The sequence below is a fragment of the Topomyia yanbarensis genome, chromosome 3, assembly GCF_030247195.1.
Source record: "Topomyia yanbarensis strain Yona2022 chromosome 3, ASM3024719v1, whole genome shotgun sequence".
In the NCBI taxonomy this organism is placed as follows: Eukaryota; Metazoa; Arthropoda; class Insecta; order Diptera; family Culicidae; genus Topomyia; species Topomyia yanbarensis.
The window spans coordinates 362,725,419-362,742,982 of NC_080672.1; the positions used below are offsets into that span (position 1 = coordinate 362,725,419).

Below are 17,564 nucleotides of genomic sequence, written 5' to 3' on the forward strand. Positions count from 1 at the left end.
CTGAACCGTTCACCGAAAATTATGTATTAGATTCACGGACTGCGCGCGATTATCCAAAAACACACCAATACGCGAAAGGCTCAAAATATAATTTATGCACGCAAAGTTACATACACGTTAGCACACGCGACATACAGACCCACACGCGATCGAACCCCTTTGACCTACAAACGCTCGAGCCCTTCGCGAGGATGCACGCGATCGCGAAGTCCCTACACCCGCACATACCTGAACCGCACAAAGAAAATCACATTCAGAATCACGGCCCGCTACAATTGGCCTAAAGCAGTGTTTTAGTGGGCGCCATTGCCATTGTCTCGTCTGCAATTGTAGTGTGTGATTCTGACGGGGAGCCCTTCCGACAACCTAGCTCTACAGCTCCAGTAGGACAACCTTCGAAAAAAATAATGTTTATTTGGAGCTGCGGAAGTTTTTCGCATTTCCTGTAAAAAATGTGCAATGTGGGATATCCCCTTTTGGACGCCAGTCATTCATTTTATACAATAGATTTGTTAATATTAACTTTGAACCGCTTTCATGTTAGCTCTGCCGGTCGAAAAATCAACTGATTTGGAGATGTGGTACAAAAAATGAGCGATAACGTTAATAGTTCGAAAATTCAAGCATGTGTCATAAAATGCTACAACGCAACATTAGTGTTTCGTACGTTATTTCCTCTCGGAAAAATTGTCAATTCTCCGATGTCAAATATTAATTGGACTTCGTAGTCAAAATGTTCTTTAATTACACGTAATATCTTATTACCCCTATCCTCAATACAAGATCTGTTACACATGTTCGTTTTATTTATGTGTGTTTATATACTCGCGTCACATAGCGCCATGAGTCCATATCTGTTCCACTATGCATGATGCAACACAGTCGGTTCTTCATTTCAACGGACACATCATCCCAGAGTCGATCAAATTACCAAATAAACCCAGCCAAACAGATTATAGCTACTGCTAACATACTTAGTCTCTCTGACATCACCTAAATCTGCTAGTTGTCGAATGAAGCGTAAATGACATGGTTCCAGATATCCATAATCAACACGAGACCATGGAAGCAATGATGGAAAGCGAAACCGGTGATATAATTTCGCGACAGTACGCCTGGAAGGGTGTCGTCTGTCTGTCTCTGAGTGCTCAACGAATGTTACGGAAATGCACCGTTATACAGCAAAACGGAGACGGGTCAATATCGATCGACGACAGAACTGGAGGATGCACATATAAGCGACTTTATATTAGATAGGATAGATGTGTTTTAGTATCGGATATGTGTGTGTGTGTTGTATATTATTCAGTTAGGCTCACTCTTTTGAGTGTATTGAAATACTTACTCATGCAACGTTCATTGAGAATCCAGCATGGCGACGTCATCGTTAGCATCTGCGCCAAGGACATGACCTTGACTGTATGTATACATATCCACATAACACACAGTCGAAAATGGTAAGATGCATTGTAGGACCACACTTGGGTACATCATTATTGATGATTGTTTCCGATGAAACGCAATTTGAAATTCGCAATTTCAAGCATTCCAGAAGTTTGAAATGGAAGGTATAAAGTCGATAAAGATATTTGTTGAATTGCATACGGATCGAAGTTATGCATCCGGAAATGTGAGCTGAATTGTTCGGTCGCATGGAATTTCCCATATTGGAAGTGGTTTAAAGGGTGGGTATGTGGAACAGGAAAAATCAAAATTGTATTTTTGAGGCCAAATTTGGGTTATCTCAAAAAAACATTTTATTGCGAAAATTGACTTTCTGGGACTTACGGCTGATACGGTACATTTTGGCCGTGCTCATCTAGAAACGTTATGAAATCAGTACATATTTGACGAAATATGCATTCGATGAACCGACTAAATATTTCTGCAGACGTTCTAAAAACTTTCCTTATTCAAAATAGCGTCTGCGTTAAGCACGATAACTCTACAAACCGTCCCAATTTTTGAAACGAAAGCTTATCGATTTTTGTTTTAAGAAATCGATGCTATTTCCATAAATAATATTTGTTGACAAACCCTTTAATTGAAGATCTAGCTATTAAAATAACAGATCGCAGATATCATGCTCACCACTAACGCTACTGTCACGGTGTCTATGGTAAAACAACATTTAGACAAAAAAATCAGTATCGCTGAAATATTCACTAATTGAATGCTTAGATGAGAGGCTGAGAGCAAGAGTGGGTTAAAAATTCGCTGCGAGCAAAAGCGGTATACGTTTTATTTAGAGCAAAATTGGTTTAAGTACCAGTCAGAGCAGAAATGGGATAAAAAAACCTTAGCGCAAAAGTGGGTTAAAAAGATATACCACTTTTGCCCTGAGAGGATATATATTCCATTTTTATTCTAAGAATGTTTTCATAAATGATTTATCACCAATCAGGGAAAACCATCATCAATATGGGTATCATTTGAAAGGAGGTGGTTAGTAGATATGGGAAATCGATAATTACGCCATTTTGAATTCCAAGATGGCGACTTCCGGTTACCACAAAATAGTGAGAACCACCATCAATATGGGTGTCATTTGAAAGGGGATGGTGAACAGACACCGAAAATTGACCACCACCGCCATTTTGAAATCCAAGATGGCGACTTCCGGTTACCACAAAATAGTGAGAACCACCATCAATATGGGTGTCATTTGAAAGGGGATGGTGAGCAGACACCGAAAATTGACCACCACCGCCATTTTGAAATCCAAGATGGCGACTTCCGGTTACCACAAAATAGTGAGAACCACTATCAATATGGGTGTCATTTGAAAGGAGATAGTGAGCAGACACCGAAAATTGACCATTACCGCCATTTTGAAATCCAAGATGGCGACTTCCGGTTACCACAAAATAATGAGAACCACCATCAATATGGGTGTCATTTGAAAGGGGATGGTGAGCAGACATCGAAAATTGACCTTCACCGCCATTTTGAAATCCAATATGGCGACTTCCGGTTACCACAATATAGTGAGAACCACCATCAATATGGGTGTCATTTGAAAAGGGGTGTCAGTAGATATCGGAAATTGATTATTACGTAATTTTGAAATCCATGATGGCGACTTTCAGTTACCACAAAATAGTGAGAACCACCATCAATATAGGTGTCATTTAAAAAGGGTCTGTAGACATCGGAAATCGATTGTTACGCCATTTTGAAATCCAAGATGGCGACTTCCGGTAACCACAAAATAGAGAGAACCATCATCAATATGGGTATAATTTGAAATTACGTCATTTTGAAATCCAAGATGGCGATTTCCGGTTACCACAAAATAGTGAGAACTAGACCTGTGCGCCGCCGCGCCACGCCACCGCCGCCGGTAATTTTTAACGTACGCCGACGCCGAACGATAGATCGGCGGCGCGCCGCCGATGCATTTTTCCCGCGCCGACAATTCGCGAGCTCTAAAATTATTGGCTCATAACTTTATCCACAAATCTAGGAACATTGTCTATGGACTGAATATACGACGTTAACTGATTCATGATTTATCACATCTTGATCATTATTTGCTATTAGTGGTCGTCAATTGGATTACAAAATTAAAATAATCTTGATATTTTCTCGAAAACCATTACACGACACTCGCTATATAATTCAAAGATCCATTCTTGCTTCGTCAACTGGTTATGATTGTGAGCATATAAGTTTCAATTCACCATTCGTGTGCGTGAAATGGTCCACAAATTAAAAAAAAAACTTCCACTTTCAAGATATATGTGCCTGAAATTTACGATTATGTACCTGATCCTAATCCTTGCACCTAATCAATTTCACTAGAACGCAGTGTATTACTCATTGATTTTTAACCGATTCTTAATTCCTAATATGCTACACACGATTCACCAGTCGAGCTCGTGAAACTGTTCATGATGTAATTCATGAAGTAATTAATTTTCCACATAATTTTATTATACTTACGTAAAAAAATACAAGGAACTCAGACTATTATTCATGGATTATTCGCTCTGCTTTTTGGTTTTGAAATTTTTATGTGAGCTATTGTGTACAACTGCTAGCAACCAGTCTCATAGGCATGAGCATTAGATACAAAGACATTACTAGGACCTGTAACCCTGTTATTCCTTTGTTAAAATTCAGAGAAATGTTCGGAATTAAATGAAACTGCGCTGAGCAAAATACATTACCTAACCACAATTCATGTCCGTGAAATAATTTAGAAAACTATAAGACACGTGACTCTGTGTAAAAAATCCAACGGTAAGCTCAAGACTAAAATATCACGATAACACGACGAGAATTTACGAAAATCCTTGCACGTCGTTCAATTCTTGACTGTTTTAGTCAATAAAGTTAATAAAAATCAATGTTTCATCGAGTTATGAATTAGAATCATAAAAATATTAAACATATTCAGACACAACCACCTACTAAACATTTGAGTATAATGTCATCTTTTTTTTGCGTGAACTAGTTTTGTGAAAACTTAAAAATTATTTTCAATGCGTGGTTTATTTATAATTGATTGAATCGTTACCTATTTTAAAAAAAAATTCTCGAAAAATAGTTGAGCAAAGTGATCTTGACTTTTCGCGACGCTGGTGCACAGATGTGGCGATGCAGAGGGTAAGATTTCTAGTCTCATAAATTATGCATCGTATGATCTAGCCCCACTCAAGAAAGATTTTCAGTGATTTGCACCAGCTCGATATCACAGACAAATAAGACGTAACACGAGATGAATTTTCATCACTCGTAGAAAAAAAAAGGTCGATTTCAATTACAAATCGGTGGCGTTAGTGAAGAGATTTTGACACAGAGCTAAATGCGTTACTTAGTTTCCGCACCCACCCGAAAACGTTACGGTCTTTTTAATCTAATGTAAACCAAAACAAACAATATGGGCCGGAAATGTGAAATTCATTCTTGTCGAAGTGCCCAAGGTGGGAGTTGTTCACAACCATTTCTTAAGTTACAACACGATGCCAATCGGTGACTAAGCACATAACAGTATGTTAGTAATTTAATTGATTCGGTGTATCGAATGTATGCAATGGATTAGAATTTGTTGGTCCCCGGAACTGCTGGAGAAATTGCCGGGGTGCAGGTGCTACGAAAACTAGAGATACGCTCAGGCCATTTTCAATCAGACTTGTTTAGTGATCAGTTTCAACCTAACAGGAGCTAACACGTCAAGTCGTGGATTGATTATGTGTGATAGTAACTGTATATTTAGGTTTCGTCAGGCTGTAGAACTGTATGATTGCAGCACATCGAGCATACTTTGCACTCAAGATAAAAGCAGATCGTACGTTGTAAGAAAATGTAGTACCAGGGAATCGTATTCCTTATCATTGTGGCGATTTTGTACTTACAAGAAGTAAAAGTAAACACCAGCCTGGAAAATGAAGTAATGTGTCTACCTTGAAAGGTGTCCTTACACGATCATTAAAAGTGACATTTCTGCGCAGTAATACCAATAATAACGCCTCGTGTTAGGGTACCTGATATCTGCGGGATTCTAAAAGAGCGATGGTAAACAACCCAGGGACAACTTGACAGATAGTGCTTGTTTCATATATGCACCACCGATTTGATGGTGGCGCTAGTATGCCTTCTCTGTATGAGTACCACGAACAACGAAACGAAAAAGTTTCAAGAGAAAAGCGTGTTTCGTTACGTGTGTTATGAACGCCGTCAATGCGGCTAGAACAACATTTAGAAAAAGCTTATTCCAAAATGTGAATAAAGAAAACTATTATTAGAGAATAAATTTATCCCTAACTGAAAACCATCAGCAAAGTTACATAAATCTTATTAATATTTAGCTGGAAGTCTGTTTTTAACAACCGGCTCTCTTCTTCCTAAACATGTTTTGGATTTCTTGTTGTGTGAAGTTTGAAATCGTTAAATCATTGGTGCTTTTTATCTCGAGAATTGTAAATGAAAAACATTTTGGCCAATGAAAGTACATCACCACCAAGCTTAACAATTCTCGAGTACTTTTTCAAATGGACGTAAGTAACAATGAGAGATTCTCTTTGAGGTCTTTCTCTTCTGTTCATTACTCAGCCATTTCAACATTTACTACTCTACTCTTTGCATAATATTGTAGTAAAAACCGTCGGCTTTCGATATGTACTGGAAAATTAGTACAAAGTGTTGTAATGACGTCGTAATAAACGAAAGAGAAAGTAAACAAAGAGAGGCTCTCAATGTTACTTACGTCCATTTGAAAAAGTACTCAAGAATTCGTTTTGAATAGAATTTGTGTTTTTTATTCAGAATTCCAGCAGCAAAAAAATCACCATATCACTCCCAAAATTTGCTTATGAATTCAATATATTGGAGCTGTCAATTGTCCCCGGGCTTACGGTAAAGATGACTAAATAGAAACAAAAAACAATGAAACGACAACAACAATTAATTTCCTCAAACAAAACAATTTTTTTTACGCTTGCTTAATTTCCCAAATATAGAACAATAAATAATTATTATGGGTCATTGAAATACAGTCGTTACTCTGCACTCTTCAAATTTGTCCATTGCAATCATTATTTCATGCGAAGTCGTAGTATACGACATCGACAATTTTTCTATTTCGTTCTTCAAATTTTACAACTGTAAAAATAGTTCCACCTTTCATTTATTATCTTGCATTTGGCAAGCAGGTTGGGCACTATTGGAGCTTCAGTTGAAAAAAAAATTGATATGGTTGCGAGAATTACATTTTGTGCAATGTGTTCAACAGATGTCGCTAGTACATCGTGGGCGATGATTTTTTTAGATTTTCTTTAAGCTGTAACGTAAGCTGTAATGTATGAAGTCTGTTACAATAGAAACCGAAAATTTGGGAAAGGAATTGTACAGTCAAGAATTTTTTTTAGTTACATAGGCGTCAATATTCGTCAAGCCGACACACGCCGCCGCCGGTAGGGTCCAACGGCGTGACGCCGCCGCCGCCGGCCAAAAATGTCGCTTACGCCGCCGCCGATAAAAAATGCATCGGCGCACACCTCTATTGAGAACTACCATCAATATAGGTGTCATTTGAAAGGGGTGGTCAGTAGACATCGGAAATCGACAATTAGGCTATTTTGAAATCCAATATGGTCACTTCCGGTTACCAGAAAATAGTGAGAACCATCATAAACATGGGTAACGTTTGAAAGGGGGTGTTCAGTAGTAGCCGTTTTAGATCCGATTTTCTTTCACTGCAAACATTATTTTGCAACAACACGGTTTTATGCCTAAATGATCGACAACGACCAACCTGCTCTCGTTTACAACATATGTACTCGATGGATTTACTGACGGATTGCGAACCGATGCTATTCACATGGATCGGTTCGGCCTTCGACAAAATCAACCATGATGTCGGAATAGCGAAGCTGGACAAACTCGGTATTCATGGACAACTTCTGCGTTGGTTCCTCGATGGAAGGCAATTCCAAATCAGCATTAAGGACTGCCTATCTGCACCATTCTTCACTACATCCGGCATCTCAATAGGTAGCTATCTCGGTCCATTAATTTTCCTCCTCTACTTTAATGACATCAATATTAAATTACAAGGACCCCACCTTTCTTTCGCCCATGATATGAAATTTTTTCGGCAAATACGGGATAAAACCGATTCCGAGTTTCTTCAGAGTGAACTGGAGAGCTTTAGTACGTGGTGTGACCTAAACAGAATGGTTTTACATCCGAGTAAATGCTCAATCGTTACGTTCACTCGGAAACGCTATCCGATTCAGTTTAACTACCATTTATTCGACTCGAGCATTCCAAGACACTCTCACGTCAAGGGTGGTGGAGTCATCATGGATGCAGCACCACACACTTCATACTTCGTGGATGAGACATGAAGACAAGAAAGATAAAACAACCCAATGCAAGAGCATGGGAGGTATGAGCCTAGAAGCGACCGGGCCCACTATATGTTGGATACTGTCAACGTCTGTACATCAACATACGGATGCCACCCCCTGGATAAGAATGATCGACCCGCGCGAAATTAAAATTTTGTGATTTGTTTCTCGCATCAATAAAAATATTATATATGCAATTCCATATTAATTTTAGTGGTTTTAAAATAGGTTATATGAGGAAAAAAGCGAAAAAATGTTAATTTTCAATAAAATTGCTTTTGTTTCACTTCAATCCATTTTTGGGTTTATTAACATTCCTTGGATCTTCAAATTTTAAAGGTGTATGAAATGACACCCATACTGATGGTGGTTCTCACTATTTTGTGGTAACCGGAAGTCGCCATCTTGGAATTCAAAATGGCGGTAATGGTCAATTTCCGATATCTACTGACACCCCTTTTCAAATGACACCCATATTGATGGTGGTTCTCACTATTTTGTGGTAACCGGAAGTCGCCATCTTGGATTTCAAAATGGCGGTAATGATCAATATTCGGTGTCTGCTAACCACCTCCTTTCAAATGGCACCCATATTGATGGTGGTTCTCACTATTTTATGGTAACCGGAAGTCGCCATCTTGGATTTTAAAATGGCGGTGATGGTGAATTTTTGGTGTTTGCTGACCATCCCCTATAAAATGACACCCATATTGATAGTGGTTCTCACTATATTATGGTAACCGGGAGTCGCCATTCAAAATGGCGGTAATGATCAATTTTCGGTGTCTGCTGATCATCCTCTTTCAAATGACACCCATATTGATGGTGGTTCTCACTATTTTGTGGTAACCGAAAGTCGACATCTTGGATTTCAAAATGGCGGTGAAAGTCAATTTTCGATGTCTGCTCACCATTCCCTTTCAAATGACACCCATATTGATGGTGGTTCTCATTATTTTGTGGTAACCGGAAGTCGCCATCTTGGAATTCAAAATGGCGGTAATGGTCAATTTTCGGTGTCTGCTGATCATACTCTTTCAAATGACACCCATATTGATGGTGGCTCTCACTATTTTGTGGTAACCGGAAGTCGCCATCTTAGATTGCAAAATGGCGGTGGTGGTCAATTTTCGGTGTCTGCTCACCATCCCCTTTCAAATGACACCCATATTGATGGTGGTTCTCACTATTTTGTGGTAACAGGAAGTCGCCATCTTGGATTTCAAAATGGCGGAAATGGTCAATTTTCGGTGTCTGCTGATCATACTCTTTCAAATGACACCCATATTGATGGTGGTTCTCACTATTTTGTGGTAACCGGAAGTCGCCATCTTGGATTTCAAAATGGCGGAAATGGTCAATTTTCGGTGTCTGCTGATCATCCTCTTTCAAATGACACCCATATTGATGGTGGTTCTCACTATTTTATGGTAACCGGAAGTCGCCATCTTGGAATTCAAAATGGCGGTAATGGTCAATTTTCGATGTCTACTCACCATCCCCTTTCAAATGACACCCATATTGATGGTGGTTCTCACTATTTTGTGGTAACCGGAAGTCGCCATCTTGGATTTCAAAATGGCGGTGAAAGTCAATTTTCGATGTCTGCTCACCATTCCCTTTCAAATGACACCCATATTGATGGTGGTTCTCATTATTTTGTGGTAACCGGAAGTCGCCATCTTGGAATTCAAAATGGCGGTAATGGCCAATTTTCGGTGTCTGCTGATCATACTCTTTCAAATGACACCCATATTGATGGTGGTTCTCACTATTTTGTGGTAACCTGAAGTCGCCATCTTGGATTTCAAAATGGCGGAAATGGTCAATTTTCAGTGTCTGCTGATCATCCTCTTTCAAATGACACCCATATTGATGGTGGTTCTCACTATTTTATGGTAACCGGAAGTCGACATCTTGGATTTCAAAATGGCGGCAATCGTCAATTTCCGATGCCTATTGACCTATACGGATCCTATATTACACGATTTCTAAGGCATCAAAAAATTTAATAACATTTCCCACAAGTCCGAATAAGAAAATTCTGATTCTTTTCTTAGCGCAAAAATGGGTTAATATTCTATACCAGTCTTGCCCTGAAAATTTTGTCGAACCATTTTTGCGCGAATTAATATTTGATCCACTTTTGCCTGAGGTGTGATGACTATACCATTTCTGATCTAACAGAATATTTTAACCCACTTTTGCTCTGAACAAAATTTTAACCCACTCTTACTCTCAGCCTCTCAGATACTCCTTAGATAGAAATTTAATACTTAAATTTAGAGCATTTTTTTCACAAACGTGCATCCCTTTGACCGAGTAGTCATTTTTATGTGTACCGATTTCAATGATTACAGTGTTTGTTAGTACAAATGTTATAAGTATATTGGCCTAATATCGGCTTCCTACTTACTGATATCTACTTCTTATTCTTATGGTTCGTGAAATGAAACTGTCTTTGTAGATTAATCTTCCGAAATTGGCTAAATTTTGAATACTTTCTTTTTTGGATTTGCGATCAATGCACTAAAATACTATTTATTTTACCTTAAAATTGCTACCTTATAGAAAACGTTACAATTTTTTGCATCAATCAAGTTGACAAAATATTTAAATAGATGAGTTTTTGGGCCAACATAGGGTTATAAACTTGTTATAATAACTTTATAGAATTTCTTCAAATCCGCAAAAAAAATGATAATAGAATTTTTTCTCTCGGGATTCTTTTCCGATCTTTTTCTTGCTCAAAATTATATCATTTTTGGATTCCTTACAACATTTTACCATTGTTTGATGTATTTAGATCCTTTGTTTCGTCAACTAGGGGAATTGTGGGAAAACTCGACACTGTGGGTACAACCGACACCCCACAACTTTTCCTAGGAATCAATTTTTTATTCATTTCATAACGACACTTTATTATTAGTACGTTTATGTAGAGCATTTGAAGAAAGATTTGGTTTACGTTAGTACGCCGAATGTCATAAAAATAAACAAAACACGACATCAGCGTTCATACTCGTCTGGATGTTAAATTTTGTTGGTAGATTTTAGGGTTTTAACCGAACAAAAGCTTTTCAAATCACCTCATTTTCAGTACCTATTATTATCAGCCTTTCCTATGATCAACTAGGTGCATTGAAGACGAGTTCGAGTAATTCAATATTTTTAATTGCTTTTATAAAAAATGTGCGCTGTTGGGGTAAAACCGACACCCTATGGTTAGGGTAAAACCGACACGCTGTTAAGATGGTTGTGTATACTTGCGATTCATTACAAAATGCTGGGGATCTTTGTGACACTTCAATTACACTATAGCAATATCATAGCAAATTACACTATAGCAATAAATATAGCAAATACACGGAAATACTTTTATTGTATTTATTTCTTGTATGTCTCGTTATAAATCAAAAATTGGATTTTTTGCTTATAGCAATAGTTTTTGCTATTTCTGCAAAAAGCTCATCAAACCGAATTTCTAGTGTTTTCTTGGTTTGTCATGGACGAACTTTACCACAATGAGACAATGATCTTATGTGTACCCCAGTAGATCGTTTATGATCAGAGTCCCGAAAAATTAAAGTCTGAAAAAGATAGTTTTACTAAGAAGTGTGTGTGTGTCACTTATAAGTGAATGAATCCGATTAGCAGAACGTAGAACGCTTGCAAATCTTCTCTTACAAAATAAAATGACACTGAAGGTTGCAATGATGTACGTAAGGATTAATGATCCTATAGAATAAAATACTCTTACTTATAGTGCTACGCTTTCGAACTTTCTTCCCTTAACTACATGATGAAGCTATAAAAAGCACATAAGCCTTGTTAAGAATTTTCTGAAGAAGAACACTGCATAAAAATTATAATTTTATTGGTTTTGTGGCAACTCAGAAAAAGTGTTAAGCTTAAGGTGTCGGTTTTAACCATAATTCCCCTCCTCAAATTGTTTGGCTTAAGGTGAAGCGATGCCAAAATCACAACAAAGGTTCGGTTATGTTCGACTATGTTCGGGTTTCGTTCAGCATCTGTGTGCGGCTAGAACGTACTATACCAATAGGAGATGGCACGCACACAAGCGTATCGTTCAGCAATCAGCTGACTGATTTTTGCACCACGTGTTTCATTTGTTTTGAAAAATAAAAAGGTACAAATTTCCTAAACGAATCAAAATTCCGTGAAGAGAATCTATTAATCTGCATGTGCTAACATGCTTACATACAGTGATACAATTTCTAAGCAATCTGAGATAAGACATTTAAGTTATAAACGATTTTGTCTTGCGCGCCAATGCAATGTTTTGATTTTGACGATGAAATAGAAAGTAGAAGCAGAAACGGCGGCAGCCATTTTAGCTGCCACCTTGTGACTCTATTCAGCATGTCCTTGACCGATTGCCGTAAAAATGTATACATAGTAGTCATTTGTTGGTTGGTTGGGGATTACCTGCCCGCCAGATGGCGCTTCGGAATAAATTGTGTTTTCCTCCTATTTCGTTGAAAGTCGCAGCAACGCGCGATTAGTATTAGCTAGTTCGCTACAAAAAAATTGCTACTTTGAGCCAATAAACAATCCCTACAACAAAGCAGCAGGGCTTCCAAACAATTTCTCACCCCCTCCAAATGAGATACCATGAAATGATTTTGCGGAAAAGATAATTTTCTGCTTGAATATGGACCACTGCTCCTATGTGTTGTTCTAGGGAGAATCTTTCGATCCTGTTTAAACTCGTAATTTTCAAGGAAACTAAATCTAAAACAAATCAAATTAAGCTGAAATTGTTCGAAGAATCCATAGAACAATGATAGAATTTTGAATGTAACATTAGTTACAAAGAAACCCGTGCAAAAATATATTTCTATGAAGAATATATGGAAGGAAATGATTTGTTTTGCGAATTTCAAGACCCCTTAATACCAACACGAACCTGGCTAAATGGTGTCTTCGAAGCATTTCATTAACGTTTCGAATCCGTTCCTCTGAGAGTATATGCTCACTGATTTATTCTCCTAAAAGGAGATATCTGTTTTGAGCTACTCATTGAAAAATTACCTAAAAAATTGATCATCAACATGTTGAAAAAAAATTTATTGTTCTAGACCCCCGATAGAACATTTCAATGTTATGTTCAGATGAAAGAGGAGCATCTAAGTTTTCGATTAGTGGCTATTTTGGAGATACTGATTTTTTTTGTCTAAATATTTCCTACCAGAGACACCGTGAAATGCTTCTGGGCAATAGTCGGCAAATTTATCGATTTTGGCATGAAAATATGCAAATTCTTTAGCAGTGACTTGTGTAAGGTTTGGACTATATACTTTAAAAAAATCATGAAAAATATCAGCATTTCACCGAGCTGGGGAATGAGAAAACAATCCGGAAATCCAAAGACCCCAGGAAATGTTCCCGGGATGAAAGCTCGAATTATAAGTCAACTATTAAATATCCGTGTATGGAATTGTATCCTACATTTTACTTTTGTAGCAGAGGTTAAGTGTGCTCAGGCGATCTTTGCATATATCTGCTAAACCTGATACGAAAACCTGTAAATTAATATTAAATTGATAAAAAAAATGGTGTGATACAAAATAAAACTTCATCAATCGATAGAATTGTACATGTTAATGGGAAGAATTTTTTTTATTGGAACTGTTGTTTTCCTCTAACATAACTTCTAGGCATCGTTAGTCACGTCACGTGCGATATAATTATTGCATGGTATGTGGTCAAAATGAGCATAAACCTAAGAGATCACCCGTGGTTGCTACTCCGTTATTGACCAGAACCAATAAAGAATGCAAAACATTCATTGGGACAACATGATGAGCCATATGGTGCAATCTATATCTATCTGCATACTGATCAATACCGACTCCGGCCAAGTCCGAATGCAGATCTTCTGAGAAAGGAAGGCATGTTAGTCCGACGCATGTCGCTGCTAGAGCCCGAGGAATCATCTGCATCTTCACATGTACCGCGGGAATGGGAGAGTTGTTAGTAAGTGTGATAATAACGTCATCGTGTAGTAATAACGCTGGGCAGCCAGCTGCCGAGAATTTGAGAAACCTATTATTTCTCGTTGTTGGATACTGGGCGCCCTATCCGATCACTCGTAAATGCACCACGAGGGTTTAGATTGTCAGGTGCTGTCTCGGTTGACGTCCTACAAGCGGAAGCGGACAACTGTCATCATTCTCGTTGGAAACCAGAACGGAGTGGAGTTAAAACGTGTAGTAATAATTTATTAACGCATTTTTTCCATATAAACTAAATTTGTTTCTACTTATAGTTAAATTGATTACTACTAAACTACTAAAACTAAATTGATTATAACCTAAAACTTACTTGCTACACTAAATTTGTAAGTACATATTGTTGAAGATTAAAACTTATTGAACTAATTAAAATATATTATAGCTTAAAGCTATTCGCACAAATTAACCTGGATTTTATTGCGATTGCTAAAAAGAGTTAGTGTGCGGCAAACATCATTCGCCGTCCGGAACATTCTTTAAGAAATTTAACATGCAAACCCAGGGCACGCCAGGCACACCAGCTGGAAACGGTGAATGTAACTGTGTAGCGTGCAATGAGCCCGATTCGGCGGGAAACATGGTGCAATGTGACCATTGTAATAGTTGGTGGCATATGACGTGCGCCGGAGTAACCGACTCAATCGCAGACCGACCGTGGACATGTCGCAGATGTTTGCCGGAAATCGTATCGATTCAATCGAACTCTACTGTCAGGAAGCTCCGTCTCGATCTTAAGCTCAAGCAGCTGGAGGAGCAGCGAGCCGTAGAACAAAAGTTTGTAGATGAAAAGTATAAGCTTCTGAATAGCCATCTGGAAGAACCCGACGAGTCTGCCAGTCAACGTGGAAAGGTTTGTCGAGTGGAGAAAGTCGAGCAAGTTAAGCAGTGGTTGAAATGCAGTGCAGATCAGACCGAAAGCGCGGATACAGCAGCTTCATCGATATTGCCGAGTGAACCACGAAAGCGAGAAGAGCGACTATGTGATCTGACCCGCACACAACACGTTGATGATCAAAACCAGGTGGCGAAACTCCGTTTACCTGAACAGCTGGAACTCTTGGCGGAACAACTGCGTCAACAGCAAACCTTCGCTGGAGAACGACGTCGGTCATTAGAAATGCATCCCGAACAGCATATGCAGCAGCCAGCACCCTCGTTATGGAAAATTTCACCAGAGTTTGTCAATAGTTGTTTGCAGATGAAAAAGCAAACTTCTATGTCAGGTAACGATCAAGGTAATAGCAAAAAGCTTATCTCAGGTAAAACTTACCATCTCGGTCAGGAAAATGATCGCAAGTGTGATGGGACTGAGTTCATTAACCCCTTGTTTAAGCAATTTGGGCCCAGCTCAACTAGTGGTCAAAATGCAACACAAAATTTATTGCAATACACCCCAACGCCATCTCAAATCGCGGCTAGACAAGTTATGCCTCAGTGACCTACCGTCCTTCTCTGGCAGCCCTACCGACTGGCCAGTATTTTTTATGAATTCTACATTTACGTGTGGCTATAGCCCAGCAGAAAACGTCGTGCGACTCCAAAGGTGTCTGAAGCCACCAGCGCTTGATGCAGTCCGCAGTCGACTCCTTCTCCCAGAATCAGTTCCACACGTAATCGAAACACTTCGTCTTTTATACGGTCGCCCCGAGCTGCTCATAAACGCACTGCTGGAAAAGGTTCGCGCTGTTCCTCCGCCGAAAGCAGAGAAACTAGAATCTCTCATCGACTTTGGAATGGCGGTTCAAAGCCTGTGTGATCACCTAGAAGCTGCTGATCAACGTGCTCATCTTTCGACCCTTCTTTGCTCATTGAACTAGTGGACAAGTTACCAGCGCATGTGAAGATGGAGTGGGCGTCACACTTGCAACGATTTCCCGAAGTGGATTTGAAAATCTTTGGGGAATTTATGTCGGGTATTGTACGATCGGCCAGTCGAGTCACACTCTATAGTGGTGGGTTCAGTCCAGAGGAAAAATTCAAGGTAAAGAAGGGAGCAGTTCACTCGCATGCCGATGCCGATGTTTCACCCGGGGTTAGCGCAAATATTGACAAGCCTTGTCTGGTATGCAACCGCCTCAACCATCGTTTGAAGGATTGTGATGTATTTAAGTCGCGTAGGGTAGAAGAAAGATGGCGTTTCGTCCAGGATCGAGGTATTTGTCGCATCTGCCTGAATTCACATGGACGGAAATCATGTAGGAATTCAATTCGATGTGGAGTAGGTGGATGCCAGTTTCGTCACCATCCTCTGTTGCATTCATCTCGTCCACTCTGTGCACCTACAACTGTATCACCGGTACCCTCAGCTGAGAATCACACGCACTCAAATCCTTCGCAATCCCTCTTCTTTCGCATAGTACCCGTAACGCTGCAAGGGCAGGGTGAAGCAATCGAAACATTCGCCTTTCTGGACGATGGCTCTTCACTCACTCTAATCGAAGAGGGATTGGTTCAGCAACTAGGTATAGATGGTACGGCACAACCTCTTTGTTTAAAATGGACTGGAAATATGTCGAGAACAGAACATCAATCAAAATTGGTACAGGTGGCCATATCTCGCAACGGTCAGCCGAAAATGGTCCTACGAAATGCTAGAACGGTGAAGTCGCTTTCGCTGCCAAACCAAAGTTTAGACTTCAAGAGTTTGTCAGAAAAATACTTACATTTTCGAGGCCTCTCAGTTCCCAGCTACCAGAATGCAGTTCCCCGTATCTTGATAGGCCTGGACAATCTCCGTCTGACGGTTCCGTTGAAAACGAAAGAAGGGTTTATTGGCGAACCAGTCGCAGTAAAAACGAGGCTGGGATGGTGCATATATGGAGGGTGAGCTGTTGCTGGGATATCAAAGCATTCGTTGAACTTTCATACTTGCGAATGTTCGAATGATGAATCGTTGCACAACATGGTGAAGGATTACTTCTCATTTGAAGATGCAGGAACTAAACAAGAGTCTATGCTTGTACCGGCGGATGAACAAAGAGCCCTTGAAATCCTAGAACGCACTACAAAGAAAACCGGTGATAAATTCGAAACGGGATTGCTGTGGCGTTATGATTTTCTCGAGTTTCCCGACAGCTACAGAATGGCGGTCAAACGACTCGAATGTTTAGAGCGGCGCATGGAGCGGGATCCTACACTGCGAGAAAATCTTCGAGCTCTGATTTCGAACTACATAGAAAAGGGATATGCGCATCGCGCCACCGAAGAGGAATTGAAGAAAGCTGATCCTAGACGGGTTTGGTATTTACCTTTGGGGGTGGTGATAAACCCGAAGAAGCCGAACAAGGTGCGAATGATCTGGGATGCGTCTGCAAAAGTGAATGGAGTCTCGCTCAACACAATGCTTCTCAAGGGTCCTGATCAGTTAGCGTCATTACCCGCTGTGCTCTTCCGTTTTCGTCAATTTCCCGTGGCAGTCTCGGCCGATATCAGAGAGATGTTTCACCAAATCTCTATACGTAAGGAGGACCGTCATGCGCAGAGGTTTCTATGGCGAAGCGACCCGTCGCACAAACCGGAGGTGTTTTTCATGGATGTTGCGACATTCGGCTCGGCTTGCTCGCCAGCATCAGCGCAGTATATAAAAAATAAGAATGCGATGGAGTTCGCCAGCAAATACCCGAGGGCCGTAGAAGGGATCACTAAAAACCACTACGTGGACGATTTTCTC

The 17,564-nt window shown here is 39.6% G+C and overlaps 2 protein-coding genes across 7 annotated transcripts in view; both read left to right on the forward strand.

Moving 5' to 3' along the window:
• Positions 1-17,564, forward strand: part of LOC131692957 (unconventional myosin-Va) — an 82,697-nt gene that overhangs the window by 13,844 nt on the left and 51,289 nt on the right. The gene's annotated exons all lie outside the window — the stretch shown is intronic.
• Positions 13,585-15,354, forward strand: LOC131692960 (uncharacterized). Of its 3 annotated transcripts, none has more exons than XM_058980397.1 (3): positions 13,585-14,092; positions 14,149-14,220; positions 14,277-15,354. In XM_058980397.1, exon 3 carries the CDS (start codon positions 14,385-14,387, stop codon positions 15,330-15,332), a length of 948 nt encoding a protein of 315 aa, XP_058836380.1. In that variant the 5' UTR covers positions 13,585-14,092; positions 14,149-14,220; positions 14,277-14,384; the 3' UTR covers positions 15,333-15,354. The 3 variants fall into 3 exon arrangements, with proteins under 3 accessions (XP_058836380.1, XP_058836379.1, XP_058836381.1); XM_058980396.1 differs by having other exon boundaries at positions 13,585-14,087; XM_058980398.1 differs by having other exon boundaries at positions 13,585-14,089; positions 14,149-15,354.

Coding starts and splice junctions, on each gene's coding strand:
- LOC131692960 (XM_058980397.1), top strand. CDS start 14,385: ATGCAAACCCAGGGCACGCCAGGCACACCAGCTGGAAACGGTGAATGT.